The following is a 17,316-nucleotide window of genomic DNA, read 5'->3' on the forward strand; positions in this document are numbered from 1 at the left end:
ATAATTCATCTCTTGTTTGTAAATAGACGACCCAACACTAAGCGAAAGGTACACATTTTCAATTTCGTTACCTCTTACTCTGTCATTCTCATTCTGACTTGAGTGTCACAGTATTTGCATATACCGTCCCATCTCTGAGGTGACAAAACATTGTTCAACTAGTTTTACCAAACTTTCAAAATAATATTTTTGGCTCCATGATGACGGTCAATTATATGATGTTTTTAGTAGTAATTTAGGTAACTTTAATAGCAGTTAAAACTCAAAAGCAAGCAAATACTTGGAAATGCGAAGTTACTTGCCCAGAAGCAAGAAAAGTGGAAAAAGCAGCAAAAAGGGTAAAAACGTAATAAACAACACAAGCTATCGTACCAACGATGAGGTCCAGCGTGGCGCGATGAAAAGGCGGTTTAAATTGAAGAAAATCTGCAACAAATCTTTTCCATCGTACGACGATGACTTGTCATCGTGGCACGATGATGACTGCAAAAGAATGCAGAAAATCCTGATCAAATCTTCCATCATACCACAATATGATCCATCGTGGCCACGATGAGGCAAAAAATACATGTCATCGTGGCCACGATGGGTGCGATGGACGCGCAGAAAAGCCCAAAACCCAGCTGAAAAACTATAAATAGAGTCTTCCTCCTCCACTATTATTCGTTCACAAATATTCACAGAAATTTTCAGAACATTGAATATTCACTCTAGAGTTAGGAGAACTCTAAGGAGGAGGCAAGAAAGCCAAGGAACTCCAAGGCCAACAAGGTTCTTTTCTTTCTGTCTTTGTAATTTATTTTCCCTAGGTTAGGTGGAGTCGAGAAACTCCCTTACTAATGTTTGGTTTTGTATAATTTAGGTATAAATTCAGTTGTTTCTACTTTCAAACTCTTTTATCGTCTGATTTTATATTTATTTTAATACTGATCACATTAGAATAAAATCTAAGGACCTAGTGGATATCGCATAGGAAACGAAGCTAGTAATCCCGAACGAAGGACGGTGTGCTATGGCCAAGATGAGACCGTTAAATTCAGTATCTGAAGTCTTAGTATAAGATTAGAACGAACGATAATTTCTACCTGGGGCATAATTAACATTAGTTAGAGGCACACGTGACAGCTTGTGACACATGGGGCCACTAAGGTAATGATACCAACGTTTGTAACAAAAAAGTGGAACCTGGGGCGAGGATATTTAAACAGAGTAAGGGTAACCACTAACTAGGCTCTGAACAGTTTGTAATAGAAATAGGGAACGAGTGCTTCTGAACCTATTTTTAATAGTCTAATTCTGATAGAGGGAAACAAGGGAATAACCACCAAGCAGGAGTAAGGGAGGGATCCGACCATACTTAACCACCTCGTGTGGTCACACACACAACATTTATTTTTCTGTCATTTACATTCTGTTCTTTAATTTCCTGTCATTTACTATTACCAGCAAAGATACCTTTCAAACAAATAAAGTGAAGACAACTATCTATATTCCTAAGTGAAATTAGTAATTTTGGCACAATCCATGTGGAGAACGATAAACTTATCACTTTATTACTTGGTAGCGATTCTGTGCACATGCAGAACCACTGTCACTCCCTAATTTTCATAAGCTTGCAACTTTCAATTTGACTCCCAATATTTAGCCTCTTTTATAAAAAGATGATCATAACTGATTTTGACCAAGTACATGTGACAAGTGACTTACATGTCATGTCACATCAACTTATTTTATCACATATGTTGACGTGACATGTGAGTTACTGTTCACGTAGTAAAACATGGTGACTGACATATGAGTCACTTGCCATATTTGAGTTGACTTGGTCATGAGTCAAAATTACAAGTTTGTGAAAGTTAGGAGATCAAAAATATTATTTTAAAATATATGAGGTCAAAATTGCAAATTTATAAAAAAAATTAAACAAAAATACAATTTAGCCTAAATAATAAGTGGTTGTAAATTGACAACTATATAAGCATTTGTTAGAATACATCCATTAATATTTTTGAAAGTACTTTACCAAAAAAATATATTTATGAAAGTACTATTTTAGCAAGTTTTACACTTAGGTCTAGTTTGAATTAGCTTATTTTTGAGCTTATGCAAACAGCTTATGCAATATAAATTAGGTTTTATGTTATTTTATAAGTTGACACTTATGAAAATTGTAATTTTATAAGTTATTTTATCATAAACTACCTTGACAAACTTATAATAATACATAAAAATTGCATAAGCTGTTTGCATAAACTCAAAATTAAGCTAATCCAAACATTAATTATTGATGAAACTCAACTGAGTTCCGCTTTCACATCATTTCAAAAGAAAATATATTTATTGATGATCATGAATCTTGATTGCCTTGATTTCTTACCTACACAAGATATCAATCTTATAAGGAGGACCCATAATTAAATTTGTAGGTCCATCTCTAGCTGATGTTTACAACCTAATCTCATGCATATTAATCATAAAACATGTTTTGTGTCATAAAATTAAGACACAAAAGTAACTAAAAATCATGTCAATATACTAACTGTTAATGATAATGATGATGGTAATCTAATCTAACACTAATAATAGTAATATGGATGTTTTCCAAATGTAGAGCTTTGGTTGGACTGTCTATTTTTGCTTGCGGTGGTATATATGCTTCAGTCTTCACCACACTTTTTTTTTTTTTTTTTTTTTTTTTCATTTTCCATTATTAAAACTAAAATATAGAACTTTACTTTTCTGTTTTGCCACTAAACCAAGAAAGAAACACTTGTGAAAATAATGCACTAATACAAATGGTTTACATTAAAAACGTGGAAGTGTCTTTTTGCTAATACTCCCTCCATCTCTAATTAAACACTCTTTAAAAGAAGAAAATCTTTTGTACCTAAATATAAACTCTTTCAATTTTTATTTTTCTTTACAAGAACTCTAGGTAATTCTAATTAATAATACAAATCTATCTTAAAATATGAAATGATAATTTAGTAATAGTTGTACACAAAATATAAACATTAATTATTTTTTTTATATAATTAAACTTTGATTTGCTGATTCCAAGCAAATTAAGCATGCAGGAAAGGAAATCCAATCCAAGAATTGTACTACTCACATCACATGGGACGTATGAGTAAATTATGTAGAGATCAAAATGATTTCTAATCATATCATATCATATTATTACTAGGAGTAAGTTTTTTTTTTACATGAATTACTAGTAGTAAGTTAAAAACCTCGTACTGAATCCTGTTTTGCCCGGGTCTAGTTAGAAAATGACAAATGAATTTGGGCTGGACATATTTCTTCAAGTGGCCCAAAGGCTAAGTACTCTTACATTCTTGTTTTTGTAATTTTTTTTTTTCCTTTGAATTGCTCAATATTCCTCTCATCTTATCCTATTTATGGAAGATATTTTAATAGTATATAAATTTTATAAAAAAAAAAAAATTCGCTAGTGTAAATCTTACCATAAATATTTATTTTTTAGTAGTGTATTTTTGTGTGTGGACAATGCAGAGGAAGAACAATCACTTTTTTCTTTTGTTGGTTCAAGAAGGTAATTCCAAAATATTTGGAGATTATCACATTGAACTTTTAAACAATTGCACAAGTAGAATTAGACAATTGTACCAAAAAAATAAAAATTAGACATGATATTTTTAGTCAAAACGCTATGACATTATGTTTATAAAATTATAAGTATATAGGTGTCACTTACTTATATGTTGTCCATTTTTTCATCTGATATGAAACTTTTACTTACATTTAAGACACGAAAATCAGAAAGAATACTTTTGAGATAAGAAATTTATCATCCGATACTATTATTAGATTATGAGGGGTGAAAATTTTAAAACATAGGTATATAGATGCCATCACTTTAGATGATTTTTTTTTATTGGTGTAAACTTTAGATGAATTAAACTAGTGATTTCATTAATCTCTTGAATATTAAAATGATTTTTTTCATTAACGGTAATGAACCCATAAATTAATCAAAAACTTTTAACTCGTTTTGGTTGGATTTTTGCAATTGAGTTGCTGGAATTTGTATAGAATTAACTGGCCAAATTTATTTATATAAAAACGGATTTTTGTTCTTATTACTAGTAATTAGTAATAATTAATACTACTATTAATAATAATAATAATAATAATAATAATAATTAATCAGTGTGAATCACCTAGTATTATGGTACACGTTATGTACTTGAATTGTACGGTGTATTTAGATGATTCAAAGGTATAGTAATGAATTGCCACATGCTAGACTAGAGAAGCAATGGAATTAGCAAGGTCAAAACTAACTCCACAAGTTTCGCTACTATACTTTTTTGTGTTAAACTTAATTAATTAATTTGATATTTGAATTGGTTAATTATAACACAAAAAATTATAGAAATGATGAAAATAAAATAGACCAAGTTTGTTGCTGAATGAGTGGGAATGAGTGATTTTAGAGTGAGAATTCAAAGGAGAAACTCACTCACACACACAAGTACCATTCATCAATCTTCACTTCTATACTTATAAATACATATTCACATTTACTCCATAATGTACTCATTCATTCATACACAACAATCAACAACAAACTCTCTTTTATCTCTTCTCTTTAACATCAATTACAACCAATAATACTAATAACAATAACAACAACAACCTAGAACAACAACATGACGAGCCTCGAGGATATCAAGAAGGAGGCTGTTGACCTAGTAAGTTTTTCTACATTTCTGCATGCATGCTCACTGTCTGTTACATTTTATTTGTTATAACTTATATTGATTCATATATGTTATGTTATGTTATTAAAAATGCAATGTGGTTGATTTGCAGGAGAGAATTCCTGTCGATGAAGTGTTTCGCGAATTGAATTGTACCAAAGAAGGTCTCACTAATGAGGAAGGCCAAAAAAGGTTGGCTGTTTTTGGTCCAAACAAATTGGAAGAAAAGAAGGTAATCAATCATGCAACTAATCAATTCATAAAAATATTTTTAATAGTAGTTACTAATCTTAATTAATATGCAATTAATCAGGAAAGCAAGCTGCTTAAGTTCTTGGGCTTTATGTGGAATCCTCTTTCATGGGTCATGGAAGCTGCTGCTATCATGGCTATTGCATTGGCTAATGGAGGGGTATATGTTCTTCCTTTAATTAGTATTCTTGTCGCATTTGAGATTCTCTTTGTCTCAATGTCTCTTGTAACATATTGCAGGGTGAGCCACCAGATTGGCAAGATTTCGTTGGAATCACAGTCTTGCTGGTCATTAACTCAACCATTAGTTTTATCGAAGAAAACAATGCCGGAAATGCTGCTGCCGCACTTATGGCAGGACTTGCTCCCAAAACCAAGGTTCTGAGAGATGGAAGGTGGAGTGAGCAGGAGGCTGCTATATTGGTACCAGGAGACATAATCAGCATCAAATTAGGAGACATTGTCCCAGCTGATGCTCGTCTTTTGGACGGAGATGCTCTTAAGATTGATCAATCCGCACTCACTGGTGAGTCCTTGCCTGTTACCAAGAACCCTGGTGATGAAGTCTTCTCTGGTTCCACTGTTAAGCAAGGAGAGCTCGAGGCCATTGTAATTGCTACTGGAGTCCACACCTTCTTCGGTAAGGCTGCTCATTTGGTCGACAGCACTAACCAAATTGGTCATTTCCAACAGGTACTTAATTCTTACTCGCCTGTCTTCAATATTGTCTTACTAACCAATATATAGAAAAAATTGAATTGACGACGAATTGCATTGTGATGATCAGGTGTTGACAGCAATAGGTAACTTCTGCATTTGCTCAATTGCTTTGGGAATGATCATCGAGATTGTTGTCATGTATCCAATTCAGCGCCGAAAGTATAGAAGTGGAATCGACAATCTCTTGGTGCTTCTCATTGGAGGCATTCCAATTGCCATGCCAACAGTTTTGTCAGTTACCATGGCTATTGGTTCACATAGGTTGTCTGAGCAAGGCGCTATCACAAAGAGGATGACAGCCATTGAAGAAATGGCTGGAATGGATGTTTTATGTAGTGACAAGACTGGAACTCTAACACTTAACAAACTTACTGTTGACAAAAATCTGATTGAGGTATTTTCAAGAGATACCGACAAGGACATGGTAATTTTGCTCGGAGCAAGAGCCTCTAGGGTGGAAAACCAAGATGCTATTGATGCTTGCATTGTTGGAATGTTGAGTGATCCAAAAGAGGTTAGTAATTTCATGCAGAGAACATTCATAAAGTCCTTGTATTGGTTAGTGAACTCATATTATAAATCTAATGGAACCAAAAAACTCATACTGCTTCTTATTACAGGCTAGAGAAGGGTGTACAGAGGTACATTTCCTGCCCTTTAATCCAGTGGACAAGCGTACCGCCATGACATACATAGACACCGATGGTAACTGGCACCGAGTAAGCAAAGGTGCACCGGAGCAGGTAAATAAATATACATTTCACCATTCATATTTCATATCTTTTGTTACACATTAAAAATGAATTTTTGAATTTCCTTTCAGATTATTGAACTTTGCAATCTTAGAGAAGATGTGAAGAAGAAAGCTCTTTCCATTATTGATAAATTTGCTGACCGTGGTCTTCGTTCTCTTGCTGTTTGCAAACAAGTGAGCTATACATGCTTTCTTACTTATTAATTATGAGTTATGGTTGAATAAATCAAATAAGTTTTAATGAGGAATTATGCATACTTTTTTAGGAAGTGCCAGAAAAGACCAAGGAAAGTGCAGGAGGACCATGGCAGTTTGTCGGTCTGTTGCCTCTCTTTGACCCTCCAAGGCATGACAGTGCAGAGACCATTAGACAAGCACTTCATCTTGGAGTAAATGTTAAGATGATTACTGGTGATCAGCTAGCTATTGGTAAGGAAACAGGTCGCAGACTCGGCATGGGAAGTAACATGTATCCATCATCCTCCCTCCTTGGTGAACACAAGGATGCCTCAATTGCTTCCCTTCCGGTCGATGAACTTATTGAGAAGGCTGATGGATTTGCTGGTGTCTTCCCTGGTAATATATACATACATATATTTGTCTCTATTATCAATTTTTCCTCTAAACTTAAATTTAAGCACAAAAATTCAATTTGAAATGCAGAACATAAATATGAGATTGTAAAGAGACTCCAGGACAGGAAACACATATGTGGAATGACAGGAGATGGTGTGAATGATGCACCTGCATTGAAAAGAGCAGACATTGGAATTGCGGTGGCTGATGCAACTGATGCAGCTCGAGGTGCATCCGATATAGTCCTCACGGAGCCTGGTTTGAGTGTTATCGTCAGTGCAGTCCTCACAAGCAGAGCTATTTTCCAAAGAATGAAGAACTATACAATTTATGCAGTTTCCATAACCATTCGAATTGTGCTTGGCTTTATGCTCCTTGCTCTAATTTGGAAATTTGATTTCTCTCCTTTTATGGTTTTGATCATTGCCATACTTAATGACGGCACAATCATGACCATTTCGAAGGATAGGGTGAAGCCATCTCCTATGCCAGATTCATGGAAGTTAAAAGAGATTTTCGCCACAGGAATAGTGCTGGGTGCCTACCTTGCTGTTATGACTGTTGTCTTCTTTTGGCTCGCTCATGCATCCGATTTCTTCTCGGTAAGATTAAGTGATTTTATATGATTTTCATCATTTTCAGCCTTCATGCTTAATCAATAAAGTAAAAAATATTTTATAGGAAAAATTTGGAGTGAGATCAATCAAGGAAAATCACGCAGAGCTCACAGCTGCAGTTTACCTTCAAGTGAGTATTATTAGTCAGGCTCTCATCTTCGTTACACGCTCAAGGAGCTGGTCTTTCGTTGAACGTCCTGGCTTCTTGCTTATGTTTGCCTTTCTCTTAGCACAACTGGTGAGTTCATTTTGGTCTTAACTTCCGGTTCTTAATTTTTATGGCCTCTTTGTTATGGTATTAATTTGTTTTTTTTATGTACTATGACTTGTTAGTTGGCCACATTGATAGCTGTGTATGCACATTGGGAGTTTGCAAGTATGCAAGGAATTGGATGGGGTTGGGCAGGTGTCATTTGGCTCTACAGCATTGTTACCTACATCCCATTGGATATCCTTAAGTTCTTCATCCGATATGCCTTGAGCGGCAAGGCATGGAACAATATTACTGAAAATAGGGTAAAATATTAATATCCATATATAAGGGCTAAAGATATATTAAATCCTTGTATTAATATGTATAATATGCTTATTTGTGTTGTGTAATGTAATGCAGACTGCCTTCACATCAAAGAAGGATTATGGAAGGGGCGAGAGAGAAGCACAATGGGCTGCAGCTCAACGCACACTACACGGTTTGAATCCACCAGAAACCGAACAAGTTTTGGGTGAAGCTAACAGCTACAGAGAATTATCTGAACTTGCAGAACAAGCCAAGAAGCGTGCCGAAATTGCAAGGTTAAGGGAGCTTCACACACTAAAGGGTCATGTGGAATCTGTTGTAAAACTGAAGGGACTTGACATTGAGACAATTCAGCAACACTACACTGTTTGAGTGATGAGAATTAGCTAGATTTGGAAGAGAAATAGATAAATAGATGTTTCAATATGTTGCCTTTGTCATCTTAAATTCTCATTTTGGAATTTAGAAGAATATGCAAAGGCTTTGAAATAATCTGTTAGGGATATCCTAACATAATCCAACACTTGGAGATTTTGCAACATGTACCAAGGTTGGAGGGGTGGAAACACCAGATGTTTTTTTGCACTAGCTTGATTTAATTTCATAAATTCAATGAAGCTTTCCTATCTTTCTTCATATTCTGTGTGATTCATTTTACTACTTAATTTATTGCATTGATTCTTTTATGAATAAATGTGACAGTAGAGTGCATGCACTTCTATATAAAGCAATTGTTATAGACCTATCTTGAAGATTAGTACACTTTAATGCAGGGAATAAAATAAGCTAAGAGCCAAAACTAATATATAATGAGTCATATAAAAGTGTATATCTAGTATGTGATGTAATGAATGAATATAGGACTTAGAGATTAAAATAGTCTCAAGATGAATTAGTTAATTGTAGGTGATTATTCATGTTTTGTACATGAATAATCACCTACAATTAACTAATTCATTTTGGGCCTATTTTAATCTCTAAGTCCTATATCTATTCATTACATGCGACCTCCACAACCTGATTTCCTTTTCCTTCAATCAAAATTTGCATCTTCAATCAATATTTGATGAATTTATTAACTACTGATGGAATTGGAAAGTACTATCTCAAAGTTGAATAGTTGTACTAGCTTAAAATGTCACAAGACTTCTCCAGGTAAAGTTTCAGTACTAGTTACTCTTAACATTTATGTGACATTTTTTTTGGTACAAAACATTTATGTGACATTGTTTTTCACATAATTGACAACACATAAAGAGGAGAGAATTTGTTTAGAAACAGAAATAAGGTCAAAATTGAAATCCAAGTGTTATGAACACAAATTTTCCAACCAAACACCTAATAGACAAAATGAGAAAATCTTCATATTGTAGGATAAATCAAATTTCGCTAACTTTTCATAAATAAACAATCATTTATGTTAGGATTAATTAAAGAATTAAATGTAGATATGATAACTACATGCTAAAATAAGATAATTAATTAATTAACCCCAAAAAAAAATAAGATAATTAATTTTTTCACTATGTACTACTTTAGAGAATCCAAAAACATATTCAAAAAAATAAAAATAAATCCAAATAAATGCAAAATTTAGTTCTATAAATTGGGTTGAGTTGAAATCCTTATTATCTATTGGCATTATTCTTGTTTCCTTTTTCTTTTATTGTAGAACCAGAGAGCTTGTGTTGTTAAAATGGTAAAACCTAACTCCAATAATCCAAAAAAATTGGTTGATTCTGTTGAAACCACTCATCAAAATCTAACCTTAAAAAACATGGTTGTTGCTGCTGTTAAGGATAAATCTTCAATTTCATCTAACAAAGAGAGTGTGACTGTAGAGAACACTACAACAACTCCAGAACAAGGTAAAGTACCATTATTGTATCTTTCTTGTTCTAAAAATGTTTAAGAATTCAGAAAAATAACTAGTTTGATATTAATTTTTAGGTGTGAAAAAAGGATGTGGTAGATCAAAGTTGCATGAGATCTGTGCTGCTAACCATTGGAAGCCTCCTGTGTTTGAATGTTGTAAAGAGGAAGGCCCATGTCATTGCATAATGTAAGTCTTCTTGTAAATCATTATTTCTATTTATGAACAACTGATAAATATTATTCTTATAATCATGGAAATCAAAATTTCTATATTTGACACATTTTCTATAAGTGGAATTTTCTTAGCTGTGCTTTTTAAATCAAGATGACGGATGTAAGAAACTCATAGATTATGTTGGTATCCAGCTAAATCTATTGCAATATTTGTTTTATTGTATGTTTGGTACACAGTGAGTATGTCAGAGTCACAGTGGATCCCGTGATTCTGGCATTCTGCATGATACCAAACATAGGCTTAATATAGTCATTTATTGCCATTAAAGTTGTTCAGTTTGTTATCCAAATATTGTCTAACATTTGAGTAAACTTGGAAAGAAAAAACATGCCTTTATGTTAGTAAATGTATGACACTAGTTAGGAACCCGTGCAACGCACGGGCGAGAGCGATTGTATTATATTTGATTAAATACAATACTTAGACAATTGATTGTTAAAATAAGACAACCATATAATAAAGACATATAATAATATAATTGTTGTTATAGTTTTTTTTTGACTAAATAATTGTTATAGTTAAAACCTAAACTTGTACCCAAAAAAAAAAAACCTAAACCAACAAACAAACAATAACTTAAAGTATCATCCAGATGATTAAAGTAGATAGAATTCGAACTGAAAAACATATGAATTACAACATATCAAACATAATTACTTATATGATTTATTTATATATAATAACAATAGTATATACTATAGCCTCCCGTGTTATAAGAATTGAACAATAAAGAATGGTAAAAAATTAAACTATTAACTATACAATAAAATGACATAGAATCGAGAAATAAATTACTTAATTATAGGATTTATTTATATATAATATCAATAGTCTATATTATAATCTCCTGTGTTATAAGAATTGAACAATAAATAGTGACAAAAAGTGAACAATAGTATATACTATAGCCTCCCATGTTATAAGAATTGAACAATAAAGAGTGACAAAAAATTTAACTATTAACTATACAATGAAATGACATGAAATAGAAGAACAAATTACTTTGTATGATTTATTTATATATATAATATCAATAGTCTATATTCATTTTTTTATGCAATTCTTTAATTTTATGATGCAAATGGGTTATAGGATGATTATAATCATTTTGTATGCACCGTGTTTAATTTTATGATGATTATTCTTCAATTGAAAACTAATAATAGTAGAGTTAAAATAGGAAAAATGATTTGAGAAGGTTACAACAATGGTACGATATTCAAGGGTTCAGTGGAGGAAGATTATCATCATAATAAAATCAACAGATTAATAAACGGTGTAAGTTTAAAGTTGAGGTGTTTGTCTATTTCAATAGACTTTAGGGGAGGTTTGTGCCTATTAAAAACTTAGAGGGAGTGTTTTTGTCATTACAATAGAATTTAGGGGAGGTCATTGTAATTTTCCCTTAATTATACAATATGACATGAATTTAAAGTGAAGATATATCCTATTGAGATATCACAGAAGCCACCATATAAAAACTTGGTCATCTCCCAAAAAGTTCAACCTCTTCATGATAAACTTTTCCTGCTCCTGCCATGTAACCCGTCTGTAAAAAAAATATTAGTCACAACCAAAGAAGAAAACATTCATTCAACTCATACATGTTTTTTTTTCTTCCTAATTTGAAACATGTCAAGTTAACAAACGAAAATGTAAACAACGGTGCATATTAAAACTCAGCCAATCAATCCAAAACATATCTAAGTTTGGAGGACACAATAACTAATCCCAATAAAATCCACATATTAGTTTCTATTTTATTCTTGGCATGGACATTGATCTTACCTTATAACGTACACTACTTGGCAACAAAGCAATACTCAATGTGGTTTGTCCCAAAGAGCAAACACTCATAAAAAATCTTACTAAAAAGGTGGAACAAAGTAACAAAAAATTAAATCATAGTTAAAGAGTGAAAACACTTACTTATGTATAGAACTTGACAAATGTAGAGTGTGTAGAATTCGATTTAAATCCACCCACAATGAACTTTCTTAATCTGCATATATTCTCTTTTTTTCCTATAAAACTTTCTTAATCTGCATATATTCTCCTTTTTTCCTATAAAAATAAACAAAACACTGTTAAAATATGCAAGTCTATTTGAAATGAGAAAGTATAAAATAGGCTTCAAAATCAAAAAGATTAATAATGTCATACCTCATGTGGCTACTGAGTAGATAGAACCAAATAAGATACATCAATTGAACTTTCTTCTTTGCCTCCTCTTCTAAAAAAAGACACAATAAATAGTCATAAAAAGACACAATAAATAGTCATTCAAAGTCCACAATGCATATTCAAAGGGAAAATAGTACTGACTAAGGGTTATATTCATGAAGCTATCTTGTTGCTTTTTCTATGAAACTACAAATGAATGGTTCAAACCCATATCTCAATCAATTGCAAACTGCTAAAATACAATCAATAATCATGAAACAATTAATTAGTAATAATAATAAAAATGAACTTGACAATAAACGCAGAGGCTGCAGTTTTGTGTTTCTTCAGTACCATAAAAGAACATAAGTTCCTAGTATTAACTACCATTGTGAGAGAGAAATCCAAAATCATACAAAAAGTAGTAATAATAGTAAAATTAGGTTAGAACACATCAAGGAGATTTGTACCAAAAACTAAAAAAAAACACGTCAAGGAGAATAATAATCTGCAGTTTGTAACAATGTAATCTGAGTGGTTCCAATAAATCTAATCAAAGTACATAAGAGAATTCATTGTTACAGAACTAAAAAGGTTACAACACATACACTGACCTAGTATTGAGATATCACATACGCCACCACATAAAGAACTTGGTCATCTGCCAAGAAGTTGAACCACTTCAGAATAAACTTTTTTTGCTTCTGCCATCTACAATTGTGTAAAAAAAATTAGTCACAAACAAAGAAGAAAACATTCATTCAACTCATACATGTTTTTTTTACTGAATTTGAAACATGTTTTTCTTCTCCCACACAAAAGGACAATAAAATTATTAACTGAGAAAGTGAGCACCAACTTTCCATAATTCAAAAAATGTGGAGTTGTGGACCAATGTTTGGTATATAAATTGAGCAAGTTCATATTTTGTATAGGACTGTTAACAAAGATGAATGATACAACAAATACAAATCTTCAAAATTATTGTTCTGATATAGACATAGGGTGGAGGTTTTAGACATTCACCTTTGAAATTTTATAGTGATATTATGTGGATACTATATTTGTTTCACAAAGAAATCAAGAAAAGTACTTGGTCTATACAATAACAATGCTGCAAAAGTGTAAACAGCAGATGAAAACAAATAAAAATTTAAAATGTCCATACTCAATACACACAAAAAAATAATCTTATTAAAACATGTCAAATTAAATAAAATAAGTGTTGTTAAATTAAATAGAAAAGCTACCGTGAAAAACAATACTCCAAAGCCATTGTGTTCTGCATTTTCACTCAAAACCTCTTGAAAGAAATACTTGGTTAGAAGAAAGAGAAATGCATTTGCTCTAGTATTCCACTGTGTGTGTTATGCATTTTCAAGTTTCTACATAGCTCAGTGAAAAACAATACTCCAAAGCCATGAGTTGAATGAGAGAAAACATAGATCTACCACCAAATCCATCAATAACTCTTAACAGCACCAACGATTTGATGAAATTGATGAATGAAAAAGAAGGCAATGTTCTGATTTTATTCAACTGCAAAGTAGTGGCTTATATAAAGTCTTTAGAAAGAAAAAAAAAAAACTAAATCAGTCCACTAACTGAAAATGTGGTTTGTGGATAAAATCAGCTAATTTGAATTCAAATTAAAAAGAGGTTGCTATCAATATGGGTAATTTGAGAAATTTTAGGAACTCAGATTTTCCAACAATCCAAACTTATCTACCAAAAGTCCAAAACAAACAAAAAAAGTCAATTATTAAAGTTTGAAAAATCTATTTCACAATAACAAAATTTCCCTAAACCTAATTAATATCATTAATACACCATCAAATGAATGGAATATTTCTTCCATCTAAAAAATTCAGTTCCTTCTAGCTAAAAAACATCACAGGTTCCAACCATATGAATAACATTGTTGTAAACCATGCATCTAAATAGAAAACCATATAAAAAACACCAGAAACCAAAACTAACTTGACAACATACACAATACAATTAGTCTTAATCATATTTGAATGTGTTCAGAAATTCAAAAGAGATACCTTGCTGTTTGGGAAGCTCTTTTAGAAGAACATGAAAAAAATAAATAATGAAATGAGTCAGTCTCAACAATCAAAACAAACCTAACTAAAAAGGAGCAATTTTTGCTCCTTCAATTTCTGCTTGAATTCTAATTCTAATAATATTGAATTCTGAACCTAAAATCAAAACAAAAACATAACTACTCAAATACCAAACATCAGCTAAATACTACTAAAATACAATCAATTAAAGGTCAGAAAACTTACCCAATCAAACCCTAATTTGTGAACCTGAACCAACAATAACATTCCAAACAACAACAAAAAATCAGAATATGAAATTAAATGATGAAATAAGGAAGGGATTGAGAAGCAAGTTGAAACCTTTCTACTTTAAGAAGCTGAAGAAAACACCACACGATGTCGTTTGATGGTTCTTGAAACCGTTTCTTCAAACAGGTCGGAGGGTACGACTCTAATTTGTGATTCAATCGATCATGCTCTTTTCCCTTTATGTGAAGGAGGCGTGAGGAGCTTCAAGGAAACTGAAAGAAGAGGGAGAGAAAGAGAGAAAGCTGAAGAGAGAAGAATTGAAAACTAAGAAAGAAAGTGACTCATGATATTGAAAAAGAGTGGGAGAAATTGAATTTTGAATTTTGAAACTGATTCAGAAAACAACAGTATTAGCAGCATCATCTCTGCAATATTTGGCTTGAGAGAGACAGATGAAAGGGACGGGTCAAGCTCCTTCTGAAGCATGAAGTTCTTTTGTTTTTTTGGCCTCAAGTAAATGCAATAAACCATCTGGGTTATGTTGGGCCAAGCAGCAATGGACTGATGTTTTTTGGCCCATTTGTAAGGAACTTGAAGGAGGGAAAAAAGGATTCAAAATGGTGCCAGAAGAAGTAAACTTTTTGTCATTTTGTCCAGCTAGGATTTCGTCTGCAGCCCTGTGTGATTGACACATGGCAAAAATTTCCTTATAGCTGTATTCAATTTGTGTAGTTAGAATGATTCTTATTATATTGCGTTGCCCTTTTTTATCACTCATAATGAAACTTTAAGAAAAATCAGTCATAACTTATCTTTTTGTTGTTCTCGGTGACTAATTCATATTTTTTTACAGGTTTACCTTCAAGGTTATTATTGAGATAAAGATAAGTAAAGTGTCAAAAAACGTAGAGATAAGTGAAAAATCTAAAAACATTATAGAGGTTTATGGAGCTCCTCATCGAAAAAAGAAAATGGCAGCGGACGATGCAGCCGAGGGTGCATTATGGTACTTAAAGCATGTAGGTTTTGGTTTGAAGAATAAATAAGTTAAAGTACAAATTATTGTATTATTATTGCATATCATCAACAGCCAAGGTTTCCGCTTCAAGAAAGTTATTTCATTCTTCGGTGATGCTATCTAGACTTGGTTGCCAGTAATCAGAAGACCATGCTCTCTTAGGAGAACCTCTTTTTTCTGCCAAATTTGTCTTCCTCTTCCTATTTAGTGTATTGCTATCACAAAGGTTAGTGCTGCTCGACGGTGTTTTTGTTTCCTTTGTTGCATCACTGACGTTTGCTTTAGGTACGCCTCCGTTAAATAGGCGCACAAAGAATTTATCATACGATGAACCACCATTTGATTCATTTACATCTATACTCTGATTTCTAACATCTGATCTGGTTTCTGATTTGTTGCTCTCATTTTTTGAATGTTGCTTATAGTTATTAGATTTCTTTGCAATACTTTTCTTCCTGAAGATACAACAAGTAGAGATCATACCATCATCTTCAGTTGCTGTGCGGGATTGTGCGTTTCTGGTTTCATCAAGTAAAGAACCGATTGTAATTTCACGAGCAGGAGAGGGAGAGTTCCTTGGAGAAAGACCTTGAAGCTTTCTTATTGTGCTTAATGGTACTACATAGAACTTTTGTCCAAGCGTGAGCACCGTATCTGGTTCAACAACTGCCCACGGTTGCTGGAATACAAACGGATATGCAACACAGCATCTCGGATTGCGGCACATAATCTCAGCTGCAGTCACAGGTCTGTCATGAATCTCAACACGACCGCCGGGATGGACAATTCGGAGAAGCATGGTCTTTGAATTATTAGTACAAATCCAGCTTGAAGATGGCATGGTTTCTATGTATCTTGGGAGGAGGAAGAGGTTAAAGTGGGAGCAACTTTCTGTAACCTCATTGAGAAGCTTTGGAGAATGGAGAGTATAAATAGCTCGTGAAGGTCAACAGAATAAAACAAAATTACATGATATGTGGCTTACATTGTCATCATAAAAAATAATCTTCTTGGTCTTGGCTGTTACTGATATCATTCATTGATACTATCGTAGCATTTGTTTCCTATATGACATAGTAGATTGGATTTGTATGCATATTTTTTTCTCTTGTTTCCATTTACTGTTACTGCATTTGTCTCCTAGTAAGCATTCTTTTTTTCACCATGGAACTTTAAAAGTTTCATAATAGAATCTTCCTCTCCTTTGTTCAAAAGGACCTCCTCATATTGCTTATATTGGTCACTCATTAGTTTATCATAGTAATCAATATTCTAACAATTTTGTCAAAAACATAACCATTATCTTAAAAGATAAATAATGACATTATGAACATGTTAAATAGGCATCATGTCTTGGTGCATTTTTGGATTGACTATGAATGAGTTTAGCAGAATAATGATATGTTACCATAATTTTGACAAAAGTTACACTTCAGAGCTTCAACAAAATTTCAGTGTCATTGTCATTATGCGCAATGTTGTCAAACTCGTCGTGATTCCAAACATAAAAATGATGGAGGTGACTAACATTTGATTTTCATTGCAAATTCATACAATCT

At 32.7% G+C, this 17,316-nt stretch overlaps 2 protein-coding genes and 1 long non-coding RNA gene across 8 annotated transcripts; 2 read left to right on the forward strand and 1 right to left on the reverse strand.

Moving 5' to 3' along the window:
- The first annotated feature begins 1,135 nt into the window (after positions 1-1,135).
- Positions 1,136-8,591, forward strand: LOC123897778 (ATPase 9, plasma membrane-type-like). Of its 2 annotated transcripts, XM_045948557.1 has the most exons (13): positions 1,136-1,149; positions 4,685-4,718; positions 4,840-4,959; positions 5,041-5,139; positions 5,220-5,672; positions 5,767-6,213; positions 6,320-6,442; positions 6,523-6,627; positions 6,720-7,029; positions 7,117-7,631; positions 7,711-7,884; positions 7,980-8,162; positions 8,260-8,591. In XM_045948557.1, exons 1-13 carry the CDS (start codon positions 1,136-1,138, stop codon positions 8,536-8,538), a joined length of 2,856 nt encoding a protein of 951 aa, XP_045804513.1. In that variant the 3' UTR covers positions 8,539-8,591. The 2 variants fall into 2 exon arrangements, with proteins under 2 accessions (XP_045804513.1, XP_045804512.1); XM_045948556.1 differs by lacking the exon at positions 1,136-1,149 and having other exon boundaries at positions 4,677-4,718.
- A 1,198-nt stretch (positions 8,592-9,789) lies between these two features.
- Positions 9,790-16,872, forward strand: LOC123897639 (ribonuclease 3-like protein 1). 3 transcript variants are annotated; one of them, XR_006805109.1, is made up of 4 exons: positions 9,790-10,034; positions 10,117-10,228; positions 15,593-16,042; positions 16,183-16,872. XR_006805109.1 is itself a non-coding variant. In XM_045948355.1 (3 exons), the coding sequence occupies exons 1-3, from the start codon at positions 9,863-9,865 to the stop codon at positions 15,783-15,785; spliced, it is 477 nt and encodes a 158-aa protein (XP_045804311.1). In that variant the 5' UTR covers positions 9,790-9,862; the 3' UTR covers positions 15,786-16,872. The 3 variants fall into 3 exon arrangements, 1 of the variants encoding a protein (XP_045804311.1); XR_006805108.1 differs by having other exon boundaries at positions 15,593-15,983; XM_045948355.1 differs by having other exon boundaries at positions 15,593-16,872.
- On the reverse strand, positions 11,432-15,475 carry LOC123897640. Of its 3 annotated transcripts, none has more exons than XR_006805112.1 (9): positions 14,851-15,475; positions 14,734-14,757; positions 14,488-14,505; positions 13,690-14,004; positions 13,054-13,150; positions 12,602-12,692; positions 12,440-12,509; positions 12,206-12,340; positions 11,432-11,809 (listed from the first exon to the last, which is right to left on the reverse strand). It is a non-coding gene; the product is annotated as an uncharacterized LOC123897640 (long non-coding RNA). The 3 variants fall into 3 exon arrangements; XR_006805111.1 differs by having other exon boundaries at positions 11,433-11,809; positions 12,602-12,689; XR_006805110.1 differs by lacking the exon at positions 12,602-12,692 and having other exon boundaries at positions 11,436-11,809.
- Positions 16,873-17,316: the final 444 nt, after the last annotated feature.

Source organism: Trifolium pratense, linkage group LG7 (genome assembly GCF_020283565.1).
Source record: "Trifolium pratense cultivar HEN17-A07 linkage group LG7, ARS_RC_1.1, whole genome shotgun sequence".
Taxonomy (NCBI): Eukaryota; Viridiplantae; Streptophyta; class Magnoliopsida; order Fabales; family Fabaceae; genus Trifolium; species Trifolium pratense.

Excerpts from the sequence above, each read along its gene's own strand:
- LOC123897778 (XM_045948557.1), top strand. Across the intron at positions 4,719-4,839 it reads AGAAGGAGGCTGTTGACCTA|GAGAGAATTCCTGTCGATGA; the intron begins GTAAGTTTTTCT and ends GTTGATTTGCAG. Across the intron at positions 8,163-8,259 it reads ACAATATTACTGAAAATAGG|ACTGCCTTCACATCAAAGAA; the intron begins GTAAAATATTAA and ends AATGTAATGCAG.
- LOC123897639 (XM_045948355.1), top strand. The coding sequence starts at position 9,863 with ATGGTAAAACCTAACTCCAATAATCCAAAAAAATTGGTTGATTCTGTT. Across the intron at positions 10,035-10,116 it reads TACAACAACTCCAGAACAAG|GTGTGAAAAAAGGATGTGGT; the intron begins GTAAAGTACCAT and ends ATTAATTTTTAG. Across the intron at positions 10,229-15,592 it reads GGCCCATGTCATTGCATAAT|GTTTACCTTCAAGGTTATTA; the intron begins GTAAGTCTTCTT and ends ATTTTTTTACAG.